This window comes from Enhydra lutris, unplaced genomic scaffold (genome assembly GCF_002288905.1).
Source record: "Enhydra lutris kenyoni isolate GAN:26980312 unplaced genomic scaffold, ASM228890v2 scaffoldscaffold108, whole genome shotgun sequence".
Lineage (NCBI taxonomy): Eukaryota > Metazoa > Chordata > Mammalia > Carnivora > Mustelidae > Enhydra > Enhydra lutris.
In genome coordinates, this window is record NW_019154192.1 from 1,319,600 (window position 1) to 1,343,229 (window position 23,630).

General features: G+C 35.7%; 2 protein-coding genes across 2 annotated transcripts in view; one reads left to right on the forward strand and one right to left on the reverse strand.

Annotated features, from left to right (window-relative positions):
- LOC111139461 overlaps positions 1-16,445 on the forward strand; it is a 39,123-nt gene extending 22,678 nt beyond the window's left edge. The window contains 1 exon segment of the mRNA XM_022491722.1: positions 16,314-16,445. Coding sequence (XP_022347430.1) covers positions 16,314-16,445 — 132 coding nt within the window.
- Positions 16,054-20,454, reverse strand: LOC111139462 (histone demethylase UTY-like; the record flags this gene model as incomplete). The annotated part of the gene is made up of 3 exons (XM_022491723.1): positions 16,054-16,537; positions 17,599-17,769; positions 20,328-20,454. Coding segments are annotated over 3 exons (325 nt in total), but the record flags the coding sequence as incomplete, so codon positions are not given.
- Positions 20,455-23,630: the final 3,176 nt, after the last annotated feature.

Here is a 23,630-nt window from a genome sequence, read left to right on the forward strand (position 1 = left end):
ATCCAAAGAATCTGAACAAAAAATGGGCAACTTGAATACACATTTCTCTAAAGGACTTACAGAAATGAACAATGAGCACATACAAAGATACCCAACATCACTAAACACTAAGAAAATGCAACACAAAATAATAATGAGGTACCACTCCACACCCATCATGATGGTTATTATGAACAAAACCCTCAGAAAATAACAACTTTGGGAAGGATGCTGGAGAAGTTTTAACACTGTGAATTACTTGGGAGAATGAAGAATGGTGCAGCTAGTATAAAACACAGTCTAACAATTCCTCAATAAGTCAAATATAGAAATACTGTATGATTCAGTGATTCTAATACTAATTATACATCTGCAAGAATTGGTACCAGGAACTTGAGCATGTAACTAATTGTACATCAATGTTCCCAGCAGCATTATTCCCAAGATCTAAAACATGGAACCAACTTATACGTCCATCCAGGAATGAATGAGTAAACAAAACACATGCAATGGAATATTAGTCAACCCTAAAAATAGAATATTCTGATATGAGTTACAACATAAACAAAATTTTAAGACATTATTTTAAGTGAAATAAACCAGCCACAAAAGGACAAATCTTCTGTGATTCTACTTATTAAGGTAAACAGACAAAATCAGAGACAAAGACACCAGCAACAAGATGAGGAATGAGGAATTAATGTTTAATGGGTAGTTTCTGTGAGGTGATGAAAAGGTTCTTCAAATGAATAGTTGAACATTGTGGACGTACTTAATGCTTATGAACTTCACCTGTAAATTATTAAAATTGTAAATTTTGTTATGTATATTTTGCCGCAAATATAATACATATATTGTTTGCATTATTAAAATATATTTTACTTATTTGTTAGGAAGAGAGAGCACAAGCAGAGTGAGTGACAGACAGGGGGAGAGGGAGAAGCAGACTCCACACAGAGCAGGGAGCCCAGCATGAGGCTTGATCCCAGGATGCTGAGATCATGAACTAGCTGAAGGCAGATGGTTAACAGACTGGCCACCCAGGTATCCCTACTGTTTGCATTTTATAACATTTTCAAAATGACAAATCTAGAGATAGAAATTTGTTAGTACTTAAATTCATAAGTAGTTTCCAAGGTAGTCATGGGACTGATAGTTGGTATTACAAACATTAGCATCAGGATGTTCCATTGTTGCAAGGAAAGAATTTTGTATCTTAACTGTTAGTAGTTATGTAAATTTACTTGAACCAAATTCCATAAACACGTATGCGTTTTTGTACTTATAAAAGCTGAATTAAGGTTTGTAGTGTTGTACTTAACAAATACTCTATATTTGAAAATCTGCTTGTTTTAAATTTTACCATAGTTTTTTGTCCCTATTGCATTAAACTGATTGATGAAAGTTTATATACTAATTCTGCACCTTCTTGTGAAGATAATTTCAAATAAGAATTTACATTAACAAACCTAATGCAACACCACATTACCAAATTGGAAAAGCATGGAACTCTTGATCTTGGGGTTATAAATTCAAGCCATACATTAGGTGCAGAGATTACTAACTGCCCCCATCCCCCAAAAAAAGACAGGACACCTGGGTGGCTCAGTGGATTAAAGCCTCTGCCTTCAGCTCAGGATATGATCTCAGGATCCTAGGATTGAGCCCCGCATTGGGCTCTCTGCTCAGCGGGGAGCCTGCTTCCCCCTATCTCTGCCTCTGTCTCTCTGCCTACTTGTTATCGCTCTCAAATAAATAAACAACAAAAAAAGGCAAGATCAAATCAAGTTCAGTCTACAAAAGTGAAGCTGTTTCAATATTAGAAAATTCATTAATATCATATTCTATATTAATCAATCCATGTTAGGAAAGTTATAATCATCTGTAAAAATGCTGGGGTGATAATTGTTGATAAAATTCAACTCCCATTCATGACTGAAATACTAAGTAAAATAAGAATCAAGAGCTTTTTTTCTTCCTGTTGAGGAATTCTTTTATTTTCCACAGAAGCCGCGTAAGTGGCAGATTCAAAATAGGCACAGATGTGGCTGAGTACTGAATTGTGCTAAGTAGCAGAAAATCAACAACAGTAGTGTCTGGAGAGGCTGCACAAGCTGGTGAAATGATTCAGTTTGGACCATCCCATGAAAGAAGATAGGTGGCCACACCAAAGCACAGGCTGTGATCCAGGGGTAAGGCCCTGGATGCTATGGGAAAAACTGCATACATTGGAAGCCTGGAAATCACTGAGCCAGGATGGAGCCTCATGCTCAAAGCCATATTGGGGAGTCACAACATGTGTTCCATTTTGAGCATGATGTTATTTAGATGCAGCCTGTGGTCACTTTTGACCTACAGATGTTGCAGCCACATTGACAGGTAGCTCAGGGTGAGGTCATAGTGGGTCTAAATTCTACAATGATGGTGCATCTAAGGATAACCTTTGTTCTATAGGCCAGAAAGCTTTTCCCTGTACGGAAAGTACAATCAACAGTGGGTCAAGTGTGAAGTGGGGTCAGTGAGGATTTTCTCACCTGCACACAATAGCAATTTTCCACTTCAAAATTTCCCTTGGTAGTTGAACGCAGTTCTTCTATTTTTACTTGTGTTTTATTTGGTTAAACCATCAAAGATGACTTTGGAAGTTGGGCTGCTATTTTGACTTTACTCAATAAACCATTTCCAGGTTGGTAATATTATTTGCTGGAGTATTAAATTATGCACATCAGTTACATTTTCCTTAACTTTTCCTGCCTCATAGATAGGACATCTCTGGATGTTGTGCTTCCACCACTCTTTAAGTTAGAATATAACTCAGGAACATGCCACCCTATCTGAATATGTGTTCACCAATTTGGAAGTCACTATAGCTACTTAACACAGTCATAAAAATGACTAAATATGAAATGTTAGTATCTTGTCCCTATAGGGAAATTATAGAAGTGTTTCCAGTACATCAGGAATAATGTTGGCTATTGTATTACTATCAAATACTGTTCTAGGGATACTACACAGTGAAATTAGACATTAGAATCAAAAGTTTAACAGTGAGGGGAAAGTTCAATCACTACTATTTGTGGATCACTTCAGATTGTCTGGAATACTCCATAGAATCAAATCTAAATTAATGCAACAATAATTCAATAGTAGAATATAAAATTAACATATGAAAGTCATAGCCAGCATGTAAACAGAGCAAGATGGAAGATAATATCCTCATTTAAATGGCAGGGAGAAAAAAGGAACGGAGTATAAATTTAGTAAGAAAACTACAGAACCTGGGGACACCTGTGTCGGGCTCCCTACTTCTCCCTCTCCCTCTGCAACTTCTCCCTGTTTGTACTCATTTCTTTCTCTCTCTCACACAGACATAAATAATCTTTTAAAAAAATATTTTACTTATTTATTTGACAGAGATCACAAGTAGGCAGAGAGGCAGGGAGAGAAGGGAGGAACACCCAGGTGCCCCACAGACATAACTAATCTTAAAAAGAAAACATGGGGTGCCTGAGTGGCTCAGTGGGTTAAGCCTCTGCCTTCAGCTCAGGTCGTGATCTCAGTGTCCTGGGATCGAGCCCCACAGCGGGCTCTCTGCTCAGCGGGGAGCCTGCTTCCCCCTCTCTCTGCCTGCCTCCCTGCCTACTCGTGATCTCTGTCAAATAAAAAAAAAAGAAAGAAAGAAAACAAAACTGCAGACCCTGTAGAAAGGTAACTTTAAAACTGTTTGTAAAAGACAGATTTAAACAGATTGAATAACCTGTGTCAGATAACTTGTAATACCTAAAAAGATGATAGGTTTTAAAAACACAAATTAAGGGCGCCTGGGTGGCTCAGTGGGTTAAGCCGCTGCCTTCAGCTCAGGTCGTGATCTCAGGGTCCTGGGATCGAGTCCCGCATCGGGCTCTCTGCTCGGCAGGGAGCCTGCTTCCCTCTCTCTCTCTCTCTGCCTGCCTCTCTGTCTACTTGTGATCTCTCTCTGTCAAATAAATAAATAAAATCTTTAAAAAAAAAACAAAAAAAAAAACCAAAAACACAAATTAAGGGGGCACCTGGGTGGCTCAGTGGGTTAAAGCCTCTGCCTTCGGCCCGGGTCATGATCCCGGGGTCCTGGGATCGGGCGCTGCATCCAGCTCTCTGCTCCAAGGGGAACCTGCATCCCCCGCTCTCTCTGCCTGCCTCTTTGCCTACTTGTGATCTGTCTGTCAAATAAATAAATAAAATCTTTAAAACACACACATACACAAATTAGGAAATAGTATTTTAATGTAAAGTACAGAAAAACTAGTAACTTTGATTTGTAAAGAATTAAAATATATGGCCAGGGACAAAAGCTAGCAGACAAAAGGAAAAGTTCCATTAAAGAAATTTCACAAAATATTAAAAAACTAACCCTCAGACATGTTCAAAACGTAAATTATAACAATCAAATTAAAATAATACTGAGATGCCATTTCTCACCCATCACATTTATAAATTTAAAAAGTATGATAGCCTATAGGGAAATGGGAACTGTCTTGCTCTGATGTGGATATAGAAATTGGCGAAACATTTCTGGAGAAAAAGTTGGCAATAATATATGTCCACTGTTAAAATTTTATGCAGAACAAAAACCTCCAACAATTAAGAAAATACATGATAGCAAGTTTATACACAACACACTATTATTTGTATATCTGTAAAATGTAAAATCTGTAAAGTCCTAAAATGTTCATGTACAATACTTTTTTTTTTTTTAAAGATTTTTTTATTTATTTGACACAGAGAGAGAGAGAGAGAGAGAGAGAGAGCGAGAGCACACAAGCGGGGTATGTGGCAGGCAGAGGTAGAGCAAGAGGTAGGCTCCCAGCTGAGTAGGGACCCCATCAGGACGTGATCCCAGGACTCTGGGATTATGAGCTGAGCTGAAAGCAGACACTTAACTGACTGAGCCACCAGGTGCCCCTACAATAGAGTTCTTAAATAAATATGGCACTTGCACAGAATGTACTGTGCAGTTAAAAAAAAAAAAAAGTTAAGCCACCCCAACTTAGTTATTATAAGTAAGTTGGGGTGCTTTCCGTAGATATTGCTAAATGAAGAAGGCAGGTTATATGTTACATGTAATAAGGGCATAAAAGAAAATACAGATGCATCTGTTCATCTGTGGAAATATAGGAAGAATAAACCAAAATCTAATGGGGTAAGTTAACTTCAGGGATTAGCTGAGAAAGGAGAAAGACAAAAATTGAGTAGTAGGGATGACAAGAGAATTATGTCACTTGTCTAGTAATGATTCTTAGAAGTATACATGTTTCACATACATGCATTCCCAAAAACAAAGTTCAGATACACCATAATTTTTGGAACCCAAAACAGAATATAAACAATAACAAACATAATATAAATAACATAATTAGAGAGAATGGGGAAAAAGATTATTTCAGTAAATTGGAAAACATTTTGGACACTTGAAGTTCAAGACAAACATAACTATAAATAGACAAGTAAGTGTTGTATTTTGCCTCTAACAATTTTACAATTAACAATGTATATAGGGGCACCTGGGTGGCTCAGTGGGTTAAAGCCTCTGCCTTCAGCTCAGGTTATGATCCCAGGGTACTGGGATGGAGCCCCGCATCAGGCTCTCTGCTCAGTGGGGAGCCTGCTTCCCTCTCTCTCTGTCTCTCTCTCTGCCTGCCTCTCTGACTACTTGTGATCTCTGTCAAATAAAGAAACAAAATCTTAAACAAAACAAAACAAAACAAAAAAACAACAAAAAAACCCCCAATGTATATAGTAGGTATACTAAAACTGAAAACATAATAAAACGTAATAAAGAGAAATGGCTGATTAGCATGGGGGAGAGAGGTTGGGCAAGAAAAATAGATCAAACAGCAACATCTTGTGGTACCAGAAAATAAAAAATGCTAAGCAAAAAAAAGGGAAGGTAGAAAGAAAATAAAGTATGTTGTGTGTAAAAAAGGAGATGAGAGAATGAGGAGAGAGGAGATGCTTAAAAACCATGAGAAAACAGGTTCTGTTTTTCAGATTGGCTTAGTACCAAGATTACATGTGTTAAAATAGATTCCACATTTAACTAGATAAATGGTAGGTAGGCCAAAGTTTACCAAACCCAGAACAATATCTCTATTGAACAGAATATTCTGTTTTTAGATTTTTTTCAATTCAGTGAGGTATCATTATTTGATTTTAAGAGATTCCTCTTAGATCTTTTTTTCCCAAAGATTTTATTTATTTCAGAGAGAGAAAAAGTGTGCAAGCAAGGGATGGGAAGTAAGGAAGAAGCAGGCTTCCCACTGGGGTGCCTGATGCAGGTCTCGATTCCTGGGCCCGGAGATCATGACCTGAGCCGAAGACCAGATGCTTAACAACCGCGCCATCCAGGTACTTCTTTCTTTATTTACTGTTTTGAAGATTTATTTATGAGAGAGAGAGAGTGAGCCCATGTGGAGCAGGTGACGGATAGAGGGAAAGGGAGTCTTAAGCATTGGACTGCACTGAGCTTGATACAAGGCTTGATCAGGATTGAGCCTGATAAAGGGCTCAATCCCAGGACGACAAGATCAGGACCTGGGCTGAAATCAAGATTCAGACCTTAACCAACTGACCCAGCCAGGCATTCACCCACCTTTTCAAGATTTGAAAGAAAGTAGTTTTTAGTTTTTATCATTTGTTATTGTAGGCTGTACCGCCAAGATAGGGTTTGAACTCCCAAGATAAAGTCACATGGTCTGCCAAATGAGCCAGCTAGGTGCCCCAGAAATCTATTGAAAAATAGGAAGTATTTCTCCCATCTTCACTGCCTCTTCCTATTGCTTATTCATCCCTGGATATTTTAATAATGAAGGGGGTGCCTGGATGGCCCAGTCAGCTAAGCATCTGCCTTTGGCTCGTGTCATGATCCCAGGGTCCTTGGACTGAGTCCTGCATCAGGTTCCCTGGTCAGCAATGATCCTGTACCTCTCTCTGCTCTTCCCCCTGCTTGTCCTCTCTCTGACAAAGAAATAAATAAAATCTTTAAAAAACATATTTTAACAATTACAGATCTCAATGCAACCGAACCATATTCATTTCCATTCTAGAAATGAAAAAAAAAAAAAAAAAATCTAGTAACATAAAGCTAGTGCAAGATGAAACATTCCTGTTCATCAACCTGTATCATTTGGTAATCCAATTCCAAAATCAGGGTTAATTTTTGCCAAAAAAGAACTAAATTTTGTCCTATTGGTCTCAAAAAGTCACTGTCAAAGCCTATCTTCTGTGGGGGTAGTGCCAGAGGGACACAGGAGGAAGCTAAACACACACACCCAACTGGCCCTCAGGCAACATCTCAGCAGGAGGTCTGAAAAATGATTAAATAGGATTCAGAGCCTGATAATAAAATAACAAACAGCTAGATTACAATAGAAAATTGTCACACAAATTCCTAGAATATCATAAAATGATGGAAATATTGATAAAAGTTTGAATCAGATGCTAAAAGTATCTGAGATTAAGTTTAAATAAACAATCATACAAATACTTCAACACGAAATTACAAATCTCTTAGAACCACCAATAGAAAATCTCAGGAAATAGAAATAACAAGACATGCAAATGTAAAGCACAGAACTGAAAAATCCATTAATCAAAATACAAAACAAAACAAGAGCAGACTGTCAGAATAACCTAGCTGAACAAATGAAAACAGGTTGAAAAAATGAACACAGCAAAGAGACTAAAAAAACTATAAAAAATAATGGTTCACACATCTGCTATTTGTCAAAGATCAGTATCAAACCAAATGAAGCCAACTGAATATCAAATGGATGAATTTCAAAATAATTCACATTAAACATATAATTGAACTTCTGAAAATTAATGACCAAGAAAAAGTGTGGAAAGCAAGTCAGAGACAAAGACAAAAGCATAAGAGCTCAAAGAATTTGAAGGACAGTTGATTTCTGATTTGAAGTTACAGGAAGAAGGTAATGACACATGATTTCTCAAGTACTGAAAAAACACAACACAACACAACACAACACAACACAAAAAACCAGTGTCAATCCAGAACTGCATAACTAATAGTTTTCCTTCAGAAATTAAGGAGAAATAAAAAGTCTCAGATGAAGGAAAACTCAAAATACAAGTTGCTAAAACATTATTTAAAGAAAGGCCAGAGCCACCTGAGTGGCTCAGTCAGTTAAGCATTGTGATCCCAGGGCCCGGGTCCTGGGATCAAGTCCTGAGTTGGGTTCTCTGCTCAGCAGGAAGCCTGCTTCTCTCCTCTGCTGCTTCCCCTGCTTGTGCTCTCTCTCTACTTCTCTCTTGCTGACAAATAAATAAAAGGTAAAAGAAAATAATAATAAATAAAGGCCAAATCAAATTCTCTAAACAAAAAGGAAATGAAATGGATGGGCCAAAGGTTCAGAAGAGGGTCAACAAAAACAAGGAAAAATTAGAGTGATGAATAACTTCTCAAGAATTTCTTGATTAGAACACCATCTGATGTGATGCTTGGTGAATATAAAGAAAATAATTAAGATACTATTTAAACAGTGGGGGGGTAGTACCTGGGTGGTTCAGTGGGTTGAGCTCTTCCTTTGGCTCCGGTCATGATCTCAGGGTCCTGGGATTGAGCCCCACATTGGGCTCTCTGCTCTGCACAGAGCGTGCTTCCCCCTCCCTCTCAGCCTGCCTCTCTGCCTACTTGTGATCTCTATCTCTGTCAAATAAATAAAATCTAAAAAAAAAAAAGTGGAAAGGGCAGGGGCACCAGGGTGGCTCAGTTGTTAAGTGTCTGCCTTCAGCTCAGGTCATGATTCCAGAGTCCTAGAATCGAGCCCCACATTGGGCTCCTTGCTCAGTCCTTTCCACAACCCCTGATTGTGTTCCCTCTCTCACTCTGTCATAAATAAATAAAATCTTTAAAGAAAAAGTAAGGGATAAAGGGAAGTAAAGTTTCCACACTTCAAGGGGAAAACGGGTAGACGGGCAAGTTTCAAATATATGTTTTAACACGTAAAGCAATTTCTAAGAAAGCTAGTCAAAAGAACATACTCAAAACACTGTACGTAGATTACTGCAGAATTTCAAAATATTTTCAAGTTAAGTCAGAGGGAAAGAAAACATTAATATGAGAAGTAATGGAAGAAAAACTGAAAACAGCAGTATGGAGCCCTAAAATACCAAAACTATCTAAAATGTGAAGTCTATACATACATACATTACTCAAAATTCAAAGACTGGCAAAGTGGCTTAAAAGACAACTAACTACATGCTGCTTAAATAAATTCATCACAAGTTTAAGTTGAAAGTAAAATAAACAAAACCTAACAATATAAAACAAAAATTTTTAAGAGGGAGCTGCTGTATTAGTATCTAATAAAGGATACTTCAGAGCAAAGAAAATTGTTAAAAACAGAGAGAGATGACACATAATGATAAAGATCAAACCACCAAGAAAACATGATCCTAAATGTTTAACAGAGCAAGTAAGAGACTAAAAATAAACAAAAAGGAATACAACTGAAAAGAGAAATACACATATCCCAAATCTGAAGTTGGGTATTTTACTTATTTAGATTCATGTTTATGTCAGAGAGAGAGAGAGTGCATGTGCACAAGCAGTCTCCCCACTCAGCAGGGGGCCCGATGCAGGGCTCCATGCGAGGACCCTGGATCATGACATGAGCCAAAGGTAGATGGCAGACACTTAAGTGACTGAGCCAGGTACCCTGAATACTCAGGCACCCTGAAGTCGGGTATTTTAGAAAGTTTGACACAACTGTTAAACTACTATATAGAAAATCAGCACGGATACAAAAAATCTGGGCCCAATTTATAATCAATCAACCAACCAAATGAACTAATTAAAATAAACAGGACACTTCTACTGAAAGCAGAATATACAGTTTTTTCACCATCCCAAAACATTCAGCAAAGACTGCATCTTGAGACATAACGTAAAAATCAACTTAAAAGAAATTGAAACACAATACACTGACCAAAATGGAACCAAATTAGAAATCATTAAAATAAGAAGACAATAACCAGGAAAATATTTAAATACTTGGAAATAAATGCAATATTCAATATTAAAATTTTTTCTTCTTGAGAAAGTTCACAAGCAGGGGAAGCAGCAGAGGGAGAGGGAGAAGCAGGCTCCCCACTGAGCAGGAAGCCCAGAACCCTGGGATCATGACGCGAATGGAAGGCAGATGCTTTACAAACTGCGCAACCCGAACGTGCCAAGAAAGGATTGGTATTTTTGTTGTTTGGGTAGATATCTAGTAGTGCGATTGCTAGATCATATGGTTGTCATTTATTTATTTAGATGGGCAATGAGCTTTTTTAAAATTTTTTTTTAATTTTTTAAAATTTTTTTAGTGTTCCAGAATTCATTATTTATGCACCACACCCAGTGCTCCATGCAATACATGGTCTCTATATTTTATTTGAGAGAGAGCTAGACAGCACAAGTGGGGTCAGGGGCAGAGGGAGAAGCAGACTCCCCTCTGAGCAGGGAGCGTGATGGGGGACTCCATCCCAGGACTCTTGAGATCATGACCTGAGTTGAAGGCAGACGCTTAACTGAGACACCCAGGTGCCCAAATTCTAAATATTTTTTAAGAGGAAAAGGCCACAGGGAATTTTACAAAAACAAAAAAATGCAACCTACCAAATGTGAGATAAAACAAAGCTAAAACACTTAAGAAAAATTTATTATACTAAATATGTATAGTAATTCTTTTTTCCCCCATTGCTCAATGAGATCCCTAGCTGCTTTATTTAAACTGGTCGGTGATTAATCAGTTTTATGTACTACCCACTGCTCATTACATCATGTGCCCCTACTACCCATCACTCAGTTATTCCACCCTCTCACGCACCTACTTCCTCTCCAGCAACTCAGTTTTTTCCCTATGATTAAGGGTCTCTTACAGTTTTTCGTCTTCCTCTGATTTTGTCTTGTTTTATATTTCCCTGTCTTCCCCAAGATCCTGTTTGGTTTCTTAAATTTCACAAGGAGATAAAAATTATCTTTCTCTGGCTTATTTCACTTACCTCTAGCTCCATTCACATTGTTGCAAATGGCACTATTTTTTTTTTAATGGCTAAGTAATATTCCAATGTGTGTTTATATATCTGTGTGTTACCACATCTTAATCTACTCATCTGTCAATGGACATCTGGGCTCTTTCCATAGTTTGGCTTAAGGGGACATTGTTGCTATAAACACTGGGGTAGATGCCCTTTTGGATCACTACATTATTATCTTTCAGGTAAATACTTAATAGTGCAATTGCTGGGTCACAGGGTAGCTCTATTTTCAATCTTTTGAGGAACCGCCATACTGTTTGCATTCAGTTTGCATTCCCACCAACAGTGTGAGAGGGCTCCTTTCTCTGCCTCCTTACCAACACGTTATTTCCTGACCTGTTAATTTTAGCAATTCTGACTGATGTGAGGTGGTATATTATTGTGATTTTGATCTGAATTTCCCTAATGCCAAGAGATGTTGAGCATTTTTTTCATGTCTGTTAGCCATTTGCAAATCTTTGGAGAAATGTCTCTTCATGTCCTCTGCCCATTTCTTGACTGGATTCTTTGGGTATTGAGTTTGATAAATTCCTCATAGATTTTTGGGTACTAGCCCTTTATCTGATAAGACATTTGCAAATATTTAAGAGAAGACTTCTAAAACTAAATTCCTATATTTACAAACAAAACCACCCACTAAAATAAATCCGAAGTATGGCACAAGAGAATGGTAATAAAAGAGATCAACAAAATGGAAAAACTGAAGAAATCAACAGAACAAAATTCTGGTTCTCAAAACCACATGGGCAATATTGTTGATAAACCTCTAGCAATACCGAATATGAACAAAACCACAAAACACCAATTAGAATTAAGACAGTTTATCACTACAGGTTGTACATCAAAAATAGGATTATGAAAGACTGAGAAACCACTACGTGGGGAAAAAAGAAAAACAAAACAAAAATCAAAACAAAACTGGAGCAATTCCTCAAATTTTAAAGGAATGAAAAATGGTACAGTCACTCTGGGGGAAAATATATATATATTTTAAACTAAATGTACAACTACCATATATCCAGCAATTGTCCTCTTAGGCATTTACCCCGCAAAAATAAAAGGTGTCCATTCAAACACCTGTAGATGAATATGATACCTTTATTTAGCATAGCTCAAACAGCATATACACATGTTCTTCATTAGATGAATGGCTAAACTGTGGTACATTCATACCTTGAATGGTACTCAGCAACAAAATCAGAAAGCTGATACATGCCAACAACCTGGACACATCTCCAGGGATTACACTACAAAGAAGCCTTTAGCAAAAAGTAACATGCTTCATGGTTTCCTTTAGAATATTCTTGAAATGGCTAAATTAGAAAAATAGAGAATATAACAATGTTGCCAGAGTCAAAGGCAGGAAAAGGCAGGTAAGTGTAGTGGATTTGAATATTAAAGGCAACATGAGAGATCCAAATGGTGAAAGCAGTACTTTTTTTTTTTTAAACTCTTTTATTTTTATTTGACAGACACAGAGAGAGAGAGAGATCACAAGCAGGCAGAGAGGCAGGCAGACAGAGAGAGGGGGAAGCAGGCTCCCCACTAAGCAGAGAGCCTGATGCGGGGCTCGATCCCAGGACCCTGGGATCATGACCCGAGCTGAAGGTAGAGGTCTGAGCTTACCTGAGTGCCTGAGCCACCCAGGCGCCCTGAAAGCAATATTCTGTATATTGACTATATTATTATCCATAACTTGAAATAGCATATTATACTATAGTTCTGCAGGATGTTCCCTCTGCGGCAAAGACACTAACCTACATACAAGAATTGTGTTACTATTTTCTTACCATTGCAAGTGAATGCCCAATTATGTGAAAATTAAAATGTAATTAAGAAACAAAATACATATGCCTACTTTACAGGCTTTCAAATTTAAAGAGAGAACAATGAAAAGATTCCTCAAACACAAAAGGTTTTTTAAGCACTTTCAATTCCGAATTTTCTATAGTAGGACGGAGTAAACACTCCATTTAGAGTAATATAGCCAGAATTTAAATCTTTATCTTTCCAGCCCTTAATACCTTATCTGTAAAATAAAACAAGTGCTTACCCAAAGATCACTGAAGGTTAAAATAGGCACATTTGAAAAAATCCTTTGAATGATGCTCTGTATAAATGCATGATAGTATGTATAATTAAATCATACTAAAAGCAAAACATTATCTGGGTTGTTTCAAATACTGAAAGAGAACAGTACTGTATAAAGCACTCTAGGTCAATGCTATAAAAATGTTGCTTAAATATGGTAACCTGGGGTTATCTGTCTGGCTTAGTTGAAAGAGCATGTGACTCTTGATCTCAGGGTCATGAATTTAAGCACCATGTTGGGTGTAGATTACTAAAAAAAAAAAACAAAACACCAAATCAAATCAAATCAAATCAAATCAAATCAAATCAAATCAAATGAAGTTGTTAGTCTGTCTAGCATTTACCAAAGAAGAAAACCTCATATCTAGGATGTTTCTGGACACAACTGATCCATCTCAAAATTCATAATCTTAGCCTCACCATGGCTATCAGTCTTTATTCCCATTTCTTCATTAAAGCTGCTCAGACTAGTATCACTTGCTATGCTAACATCTTTTTGGTTTATTCTCTTTTCATGACTTAGACATAGTTTTTTCAAAAGCTCTGATGTGACAAATGTTATCTCCTCTTTTCTCTTTGGTGTTTTCTTTGCTCTATCTCATTTCCTTGTTATGTAATTTTATTCCAAAGAATTCTCTGTCCTTCTCTTTTGCAGGATTTTAACTTCCAGTCTACTTAGCGGTATGACTGACAAACATGAAGGTCCTAATTCTCAATTTACTTCTTCAGACAACGCAGAAGCCAGGATTTGGGTAAATATAGCAAAGTGAATTGCATATCCATTGCACAAAATTTATGATTTTCATAAATTATATGCCATGAATTAGAGTTCCTATTTAAATTGTAACAAACAGAAAAGAATATGACCAAGTGCACTCTTTCTGGATTAGTAGCTGCTATTTTATGTAATGTGTGTGCTATGATACAAATTTAATTGAAGGCACCTGGATAGACATCTTAATGAGTCTCACACCTCTAGGAGTAAAAGAACAAAAAGAAAGAATCTATTTCTTTAATGTCCTCCAAATCCAAATTGCAAAGGATGTTAAATTGATGAAAATATATAACAGAGGACTTCATTATCTAGATATACTTCTAAGTAATACTGATATGTTTGATTTTTCACTTCCTATCCTATTTAATAACTGTAACCTTCTTAAAAGTACAATTCTTAACATATAACCCAAATATATTAAGAAACAGAACTAAGTCATATTTATGTCCAAGTCAATTCAATAAATTCAATTTACATTAATCATGGCAATTAATCATTTCAAAAAGAGATGAGACAATAAGATGTTTTGTAAGTAATACAAAACAGAAGTGGTTAAGAAAAACTCATATATATACTATTAGTACTTTATAATTTTTGTTTCCCGGGGGTTGGTTTGGAATTTAAGTTGGGGAGGGGAAAAAGTATGTCTTGACTTTTATTATCAATGACTTCTGGATAAGAGCTTTTACAAAAGAACCACAAAAATAACAGTAATTATAAAATAACTGAGTAGGATGAAGTACTTTTTTTTCCTTAATTAAAACAGAATTGCAATTATTTTCCTTTGAAATTATACCATGATGATTGCTGTTAAGATTTTAACTCTTGAAAAATTATTACCTAATTTAATAAAGTATCTACAAGTTTCTTCTTTAAACTATTTCTAGGAAGTCAGAATACTTGAGTATTATTTGAAAAGAGATACTTGACATATATAATCTCTCAAGGCAGTTCACTAGATAAGATTAAAAATTCTCTTAGATATTTGTGCAACTTCATTTATAGAACTCCACCAAAGGTCCATAGGAAAGTTTTAGAACACTGTGATAAAATGAGAATACATGCCAAATGCTTCAGAAAAAGTAGAGGTAGAAACCAGGTGTTATTATAAAATGAGATTAATATGGTTAAGTTATTTGTTCATATGAAACAAAAGCCTTCATAGAACTTCTTGAAATTGACTAGTGATACAGAATTTGAGTATCTCTCCTCTTTCCTTCCTCAGCTATATTCAACAAATGGAAAGTATGGAATTTCAAAGTTATCTAATTTTTAAAAATAAGTCATTTAACGTATTTGTTCTCTGCAGCGGAAGCCATCATCAGTCTGAATCTCTTTTCTGTAGTAAAAAAGTGATAAATAAAACTTATCAAACTTTATGATGTTTCCCTTAACATCTCAAATTCACTATTTGTTTTCTAATATACATTTTGCCTGAAATATTGGCTATCACTACAATAACTAAATAAAACAGGCTGAAAAGACATTTACTTTAAAAAAAGCATATTTTGTAAGCCACTACTTTACAGCAGGCAGCTCAAAAATGATCATAAATGTGAAAATTTTAAAATCTGTTTTATCTTTATACAATTATATATTTTTATTTCTATGTTATACACGTGTGAATATATACGTATATATAAAATACATAGAATCAGATTTGAAAATGAACAAAAGCTAGGTCTTTACAGGAAGTCTTTTTTAAAACTCAAACTGTGGAAAACCCTTTAAACATTAAACAATTTTAATAAAAGTTTCTGTACAATACTACACAGTTTATTTATTTACACATAGAAAATGTAAAAGGAGTACTGTTTAAAATTACAGAACTCCTTAATATTTAATGGCAGGTAAATCTCAGGTAAAATTAACAACATTCCATCACAAATATTTTCAAGCAATAAATATGTATTCATAAATAGTGTAAATCTGTGTCGGGATTAGAAACAAAAATCACAAATCTGAAGTTTATTCCTTATACTATGTGCAATCCATTATCTTTGTGTCTTGGATCTTAGGCTAGGAGTTTTTCTTAACATTTATTTTGGAAATTAGAAGTGTAATCACCGTGGCCTCAAACAACAGACAAAAATATAAAATGATAAAAAAACAAAACAAAACAAACAAAACCCCCCAAGCTTTCTCATCTAATTTTTTACATAAAAAAAAGTTGATTAAAGATTTGAAATTCATTAAACATCTTAACAAGTGACTGGCCAGCTATAACATTAATTTTTCCTCACAAAAATTCTGAAAGGGAAAACTATAGAGGAAAACTAATTTAGCTGTCCAGAAATACAGAAATATAGAAAAAGGTTATCTTCAAATCAGTAGTCTGACATTGCCACATACTGTCAGATATCATAAAACATGCCATTATGATTAGTTACAGCCGGATCAACTTTGTGAGAGTCCTGGAGGAGAGGCAGTATTCTCCTACATCCAGTTGGTTGACACTCTATTCTTGGAAGGTTGCATAGACATAGCTTTTAGTCAGCAGTCTTATGAACAGCTATAAAACCAGTGGAGCAAGACCTTTCCTGATGAGCAGAAAAGGTGTCATTTAATATTCACGGTCTAGTATCAAGAGGATGTTGACAATGAAGGAGCCTAAAATTAAAAATAAGGTATGTTAACTATTTTTGCATATTAATCCTTAATACAGCTCTTGGCTCAGGACTATCAACATACAGCCTATTGATGACATGAGTTAGAAAGCAACACCAAATACCCACAAAGTTCAATATTCAACTGGGTTCTTGAAACATTACCCCATTTTTCTGTAGTTCAAAATTTAGTAAAAAAAAAAAAAAACACAAAAACCCACAATGGAACATTTAGACCTATTTTTTTAGACTGCTGAAAGAGTAGTGTGGAAAATAATTTGAAAAGTCAATTAAAATTTGGGTAGTGAGTGATTGGCTTATGAACAATTCTCTGGTAGAATACATATTTCACATATTTGTCATAATTTTTTTCTTTTTCAAGCAATTCTGAGAACAATTTAATTAAAAATATCTGAATCTAGATTTCAAAGTTTTGAAGAAAAAGCACGGAAAAATGCCAACAGTTCATGACTAAATGTTTCCAATCCTACTGCCACTCAAAGCCAGATATAAATGGTATCTCAACATGTCCTTGAAATCATAAAAATGGCATTTAAAATAATATGAATTTAGTTTTTCCACACCTTATATATTATACCATTAAGCAAGAAACATAAATATTCCCAAGAGTTTAGCACTTAAGATAAGCAACAGATTTTAAACAAATGCAGTGACCTCTGAAAACACAAGTACATTAAAAAAATACTGATTTCCTTATAGAGCATCCATATAGAATTAAGTAACCCATCTTTTATCAGTGAAATAAAATAACATAAAGACTATCACAGTATTATAAAAGAAAACAAAGATTTTCAAATGTATTGTGGTTATTATTTAGGCCATTCTTACTGAAAAGAAAAAATAGTAATGTGTATCAACTGCACATGGATAAAGGGCTTTAAAGTATAAGGAAAACACAGAAATATTTCATTGTTATGCAATATCTACTGAGCCAAGAGAAAATTTAAATATCTTATTATAAATTGTATTTATCAGATACCAAAAACAAACACTGTTGCTTCAAAAACCCAGCTAATTATGTACTCACATACTGAATTCACTTACTAATGTAAACTGGTCATAGACTTGTATCAGGTCCTCCATTTTGTATTGTTCTAGCACCACAAAATTATCCAAAGTTCCACTTGTTTTTCGTGCACAGTCTTGGCAATGTACTATGTAAGTCTTTTGAGAATTGCTTTCATTAGTGACAAAAAGAAGATCAAAAACCTCCACCTATTTTAATAGAAGAGAAAAAAAAAGCACTGAATGGAGAGTTGTATTGATTGCAGCACTATAATGTGACTATGGAATTCTACTTTACATGAAATTATGGACAGTGATTTTTGTAAATGGAAGTATGTAAAAAAAAAAAATACACACCCTCATAGTTGTATGTTTGATATACCAGGTTTACTTGTACAGCAAAAACGAGAGCCATAATATGTATTTAGAGACCGATCCAAGGGAATCAAATACTGATTAAAACTTCTAAAGTTTAGGGCGCCTGGGTGGCTCAGTGGGTTGGGCTGCTGCCTTCGGCTCGGGTCATGATCTCAGGGTCCTGGGATCGAGTCCCACATCGGGTTCTCTGCTCGGTGGGGAGCCTGCTTCCCTCTCTCTCTGCCTGCCTTTCTGCCTTGTGATCTCTGTCTGTCAAATAAATAAATAAATAAATAAATCTTAAAAAAAAAAAAAAAAAACTTCAAAAGTTTAATACTCAGTTTGATAAAGGTCACCTTATTTTTATTTTATCCAAAATATAAGTATAAGTAATCAGGTAAAAGTAATGATTCTTTTTACTTCTCTATGATAGCATCCATAGTGTTGGGTTTATTTTTTTTTCAAAATTATAATTTTTTTATTATTATGTTCAAATAGCATACAGTACATCATTAGTTTTTGATGTAGTGTTTAACAGTTCATTAGCTGTTTGTGTTTAGATACTTCTCTCCTTTCACAGATTGGCTCCATAAAAGTGGTGACTATGTTTTATTCAGATTTGGACCTTGAGAGCATGTATCATAAATATTTAATGAAAGCTAATAATAAAAGGAAAAACAAAATAATTGAAATATACATATTCAGTGCCTGGATGGCTCAGTTGGTTGGGCAGCTGCCTTTAGCCTGGGTAGTGATCCTGGAGTCCCAGGACTGAGTCCCCTGTTGGGCTCCCTGCTCAGTAGGGAGTCTGCTTTTCCCTCTGACCTCTCCTCTCTCATGCTCCCTCTCTCTCACTCTCTCAAATAAATGAATAAATAAAATCCTAAAAAATATATATATATATATATATATACACAGATTGGGGTTTTTTGCCCTAAAGTAGGCCGCACACTGAGCAGCGAGCCCAATGTGGGGCTTGAATTCAGGACCCTGAGATCATGACCTGAGTTGAGAGCAAAAGTTATGTGGTTAACTAAGCCAACCAAGTAACCCCATTAACTAGTTATTTTTAGCTGACAGATGAGTAACAAGAAGTGGTCACTTGTAAGTCCTGTATATTAAAGAAAATAAGTACAGGCAGCATATTCATGAGTATTACACCGGAAGATAGTAAGAACCTCTTTAATATAGAAACCATAATGATTTGTAAAGATCCAGCAGAATTCAGGATAACAGCTGCAACACTTTTGTTTTCAAATACTCTGAAGATTATATATTTAACTGAAGTATGACACCTAACCTGAAAGAATCTCGTAGATCTTATAACATATTTTGATGAGATTACACAATATTATAATAGCCAAGAGATATAGTCAGTTTACCCCGCTATCACACAATTTCAAGATTTAGTTTGGATTTTCAATTTCCTATCCAAGTGGGTCCTTTAACCACTGCTTGATTTTATGACAAAAACTTACCAACTAAAATCATATTAGAACAGGACTGTTAAAATGTCAGTTTCTAAGGTGTTTTATTACTATCCATAAATAACATAGTTTACAAAACTTAAAAATTTGGGATTCCTGAACTTGTCATCATTCTCCATGTGATCAACTACCCTGCTGACCTAAACACTTTTAAACTCCTTTCTTTTTATATTCCTAAAATGAAAGACTAGCTTAATTAAACCCTTGTTAAACCCTCAAGACCATTCCAATATTCTCCAAACTGACACCTTTGCCTTCTAGCTGGATTCTAATAAAACACACATCTTCACTTAGTGCCTTGCTTGAAACTTCTATGGCTTCAACGACATTAAAGATCAAATTCCTTAAACCCATCTCCTCTTACAGTCCTTAGGAGTCAAATTTTAAAACAGCCTGTAAGTTCTAAACCAGTAAGAGCAATTATTTTCTTCACTGTTTCTATAACAGTCCATACATGTCCAGCTTCATATTCATCACTTTCATGTGCATCTATAACTTGTTTACATTCTGTCTCCAAGTAGAAGTAAGCTCCTCTCCAGGAAGTACCAATCTTTTATTTCTGTACTTTATGGAAGCCTTGGTCACAGGAAAAAACCAACAACTATATTAATAAATGGCATTATGACTGATATGCCTGGATCTACAAAGAAATAGATAAGTTTGCTGGCATTTGTATACTTATTGTAGATTACTGCTAGTTTAAAACAAAGATAATTGTCAACTGGTAAGGAAATACTACATGAATGCTTCTGTAGACATTACTTCTGAATTAAGTTAAATGAAATATTATACCATCAGATGAAAATTTAATATAATTGTTAATCAAAAAATGCATTATATAAAAGTATAGGTAAATCTGTAATTTAAAAGACACCCCCAAACTAGAGATTCTACAATAAAACAACTGTCAGCAAGAGCAGTTACCTCACAAATGCTACAATAATGTGCCGGTTCATCATTTGTCCGCCCATGCCATATAACTTCTTTCCCTGCGGTAATAAGAGCTTCTCTCAGTGTCTGACATTGCTTTAGAATTTTTAGAAGACAGTACCTATTGTGGAGAAAATTATTTATGACAACATTTGAATATTGAATATTTGTAGCATATAAGATATACCATCTGTATATAACTGAGTATCTTGGTTCTACAGTTTATTGATATGGTATTTTTCTTTTGTCAATTTTTTCACATATAACATGCCTTAACACAATGGTAATACTAAAGCACAAAGAGTATCTGAATACAAAAATACAATGACCTTAATCTACAAAACACTCATCTCTTGTTCAAAAATATGATCTTAATTTTTGCTCTGATTTGGGTAAACTGAGAGAACTTTCCAAAGAAGTAAATTTATAGGGGCACCTGGGTGGCTCAGTGGGTTAAGCCTCTGCCTTTGGCTCCAGTCATGATCTCAGGGTCCTGGGATCAAGCCCTGCATTGGGCTCTCTACTCAGTGGGGAGCCTGCTTCCCCCTCCCCTCTCTGCCTGCCACCTGCCGGCTTGTGATCCCTCTCTGTCAAATAAATAAATAAAATCTTAAAAAAAAAAGGGTGGGGGGAGTAAATTTATAATAGAGTCAAGTTCTTCATCTCTGAAATCAGTCTGAATTCCATGCTGGACCTTCTCCAAAGCAGAAAACTGTAGATTTAGACATTAAAGAACATAAAATCAGCTTAAACTATAGTACTAAAGGATAAAAAGAGTATTATTGGTTCAAACTTTTTATACCCTTAAAAATTTTATTTTAAAAAGAAAGAGAGTATATGTGCATTTGGGGGTGGGAGGGAAGGCAAAGGGAGGGAATTCTAAGCAGACTCCGAGGTGAGCATGGAACCTAACACAGGGTTTAATCACATGACCCATGAGATCATGACATGAGCTGAAACAGTAAGAGGCTTAGTTGACTAAGCCACCTTGGTGCCCATATATTAACAACCTTTTTTTTTTTTTTTAAAGATTTTATTTATTTATTTGACAGAGAGAGACCACAAGTAGGCAGAGAAGCAGGCAGAGAGAGAGAGAGAGAGAGAAGCAGGCTCTCTGCCGAGCAGAGAGCCCGACGCGGGACTCGATCCCAGGACCCTGAGATCATGACCCGAGCCGAAGGCAGCGGCCCAACCCACTGAGCCACCCAGGTGCCCCTATTAACAACATTTTCATTTTATTTTTTAAATTTTATTTATTTCACACACAGAGAGAGATCACAAGTAGGCAGAGAGAGAGAGAGAGGAGGAAGCAGGCTCCCCGCCGAGCAGCGAGCCCGATGCGGGGCTCGATCCCAGGACCCTGGGATCCTGACCTGAGCTGAAGGAAGAGGATTTAGAAGAGGATTTAACCCACTGAGCCACCCAGGTGCCCCATTAACAACCTTTTTAAAAAAAACTTTGTACTTGGGGCACCTGGGTGGCTCAGCTGGTTAAGTGGCTGCCTTTAGCCTGGGTCATGATCCCAGGATCCTGGGATTGAGCCCCACATCAGGCTCCCTGCTTGGCAGAGAGCCTGCTTCTCCATCTCCCTCTTTATGCCACTCTGCCACCTTGTGCTGTCAAATGAATAAATAAAATCTTAAAAAAAAAAAAAACAACCCAACTTTATACTTTTCTTACGTTCATACTTATAATGTTAGCAATAGTCAATTCTCATAAATAGTGATAATTTTTCTATCATTTGTTATCATTGCTCAGAAATATCTGCTAACATTCCCATGAATTTAAGTGCCTCAACTTCCCCTTTGAAGGCAGAGTTGTACTAGATGATCTATATGGTACACTTTAGCTCTAAAATTATTCTAAAAATCCTAACTACCCATGATCAGTTTAATAAAAGTGATGTTAATAACTACATTTGTGAACAGTATAACCCATTGGGATAAGGTCCAAACCAACTGCAGTTAACAGACTGACTGCTAATGACTTAGAATTTGGATCAATTATTATAAATACTTAGGTAATTATTTGAAAGAATTGAGTATTATCAGTATCTAAAACTAACCTCCTTCAGTGTTTACAATGCTCCTACTCTTTCTTTCCCATTAGAGTGCAGGACTCATGAGAGCAAAGGCTTTGTCTATTTTATTAAATGCAATAAGACTGCCTGGTACAGAGAAAATGCTTAATAAATACATGATTCTTAAGTGAGTAATTAAGTATTACAGTATGATAGGACCATCATATTTAATTTCTCTTAATTTGTATTTCTGTATCAGGTTAAAATTCTGTATCAAAACTCACACAAATAAGCCTGGAGTAAGATGATTTTAAGAATATATTAAGTTATTAACTTCTTTAAAAACAAAATGAGCACAATAATTTCAAGTCTAAAGCTGCATGAAATATTCTTAAGTATCATATGAAACAGTAACACTTTCAGTTTACCTTTAGCAATTTTTCAAGTTAAAATAACTGTGAACAAAACTTTGCCTTACTAGATTTATATTTCAAAATAAGGAAAGCTTTGTGATATATGTATGTGTGTTGAAGAAAGTGCTAGAGGAGACAAAAAGTAAAAATCCAATTTGAAACACCATACACTATACACTAGATGTGCAGCATTCACTGATGTCTTCGGCCTACCCCTCTCCAATGTGATTTCACCACTGAAATAATGTCCAAAACCCTGTAAATTTTTACTTGCAGATGCAACAATGCTTATGAACTCAGCAATCTGTCATTAGGAAAATGTCAGTAAGAGGTGCATTCATAAACAGTATCAGAGATTAGATAGTTTACATACTTGCACTATTAAGTCCAATGCCAAGAGGCTTTACTATCAATCTCTTCAAATGAGGGAAAAATGGAGCACAGAAAGACAAAATTTTCTTATAATGTTATCTTCTCTATACTCTCTTCACTTTCTGCCTATTACTCTCCCTCACTTTTCTCTTATGAAGATGAGATTCTAAGTGCTAGGGAATCACATTTTGTTTCCTCAAATCCTTACCAGCACTATTAGGAAAATAGTATTATTCTTTAAGAATTCTACTTTTTACTTTAAAAATAAACTTTGATTTCCAAAGTACTGGTTATTTTGGCAATTGGATTATAGTTTTTACTACCTGACTTTATAGCTAGTTTCAAAGTCCTACATAAAAAAAGGCAGTATAGTATGAAGAGATGCAGCCTGGTTTGCTAGGAGTAAACAAGCACGAGCAGTTCTCCTGCAATCACAAGTACAGAATTACCTACCCAGAGAGCAGAATCTTAAGAACTGACACTGCTGTTAAT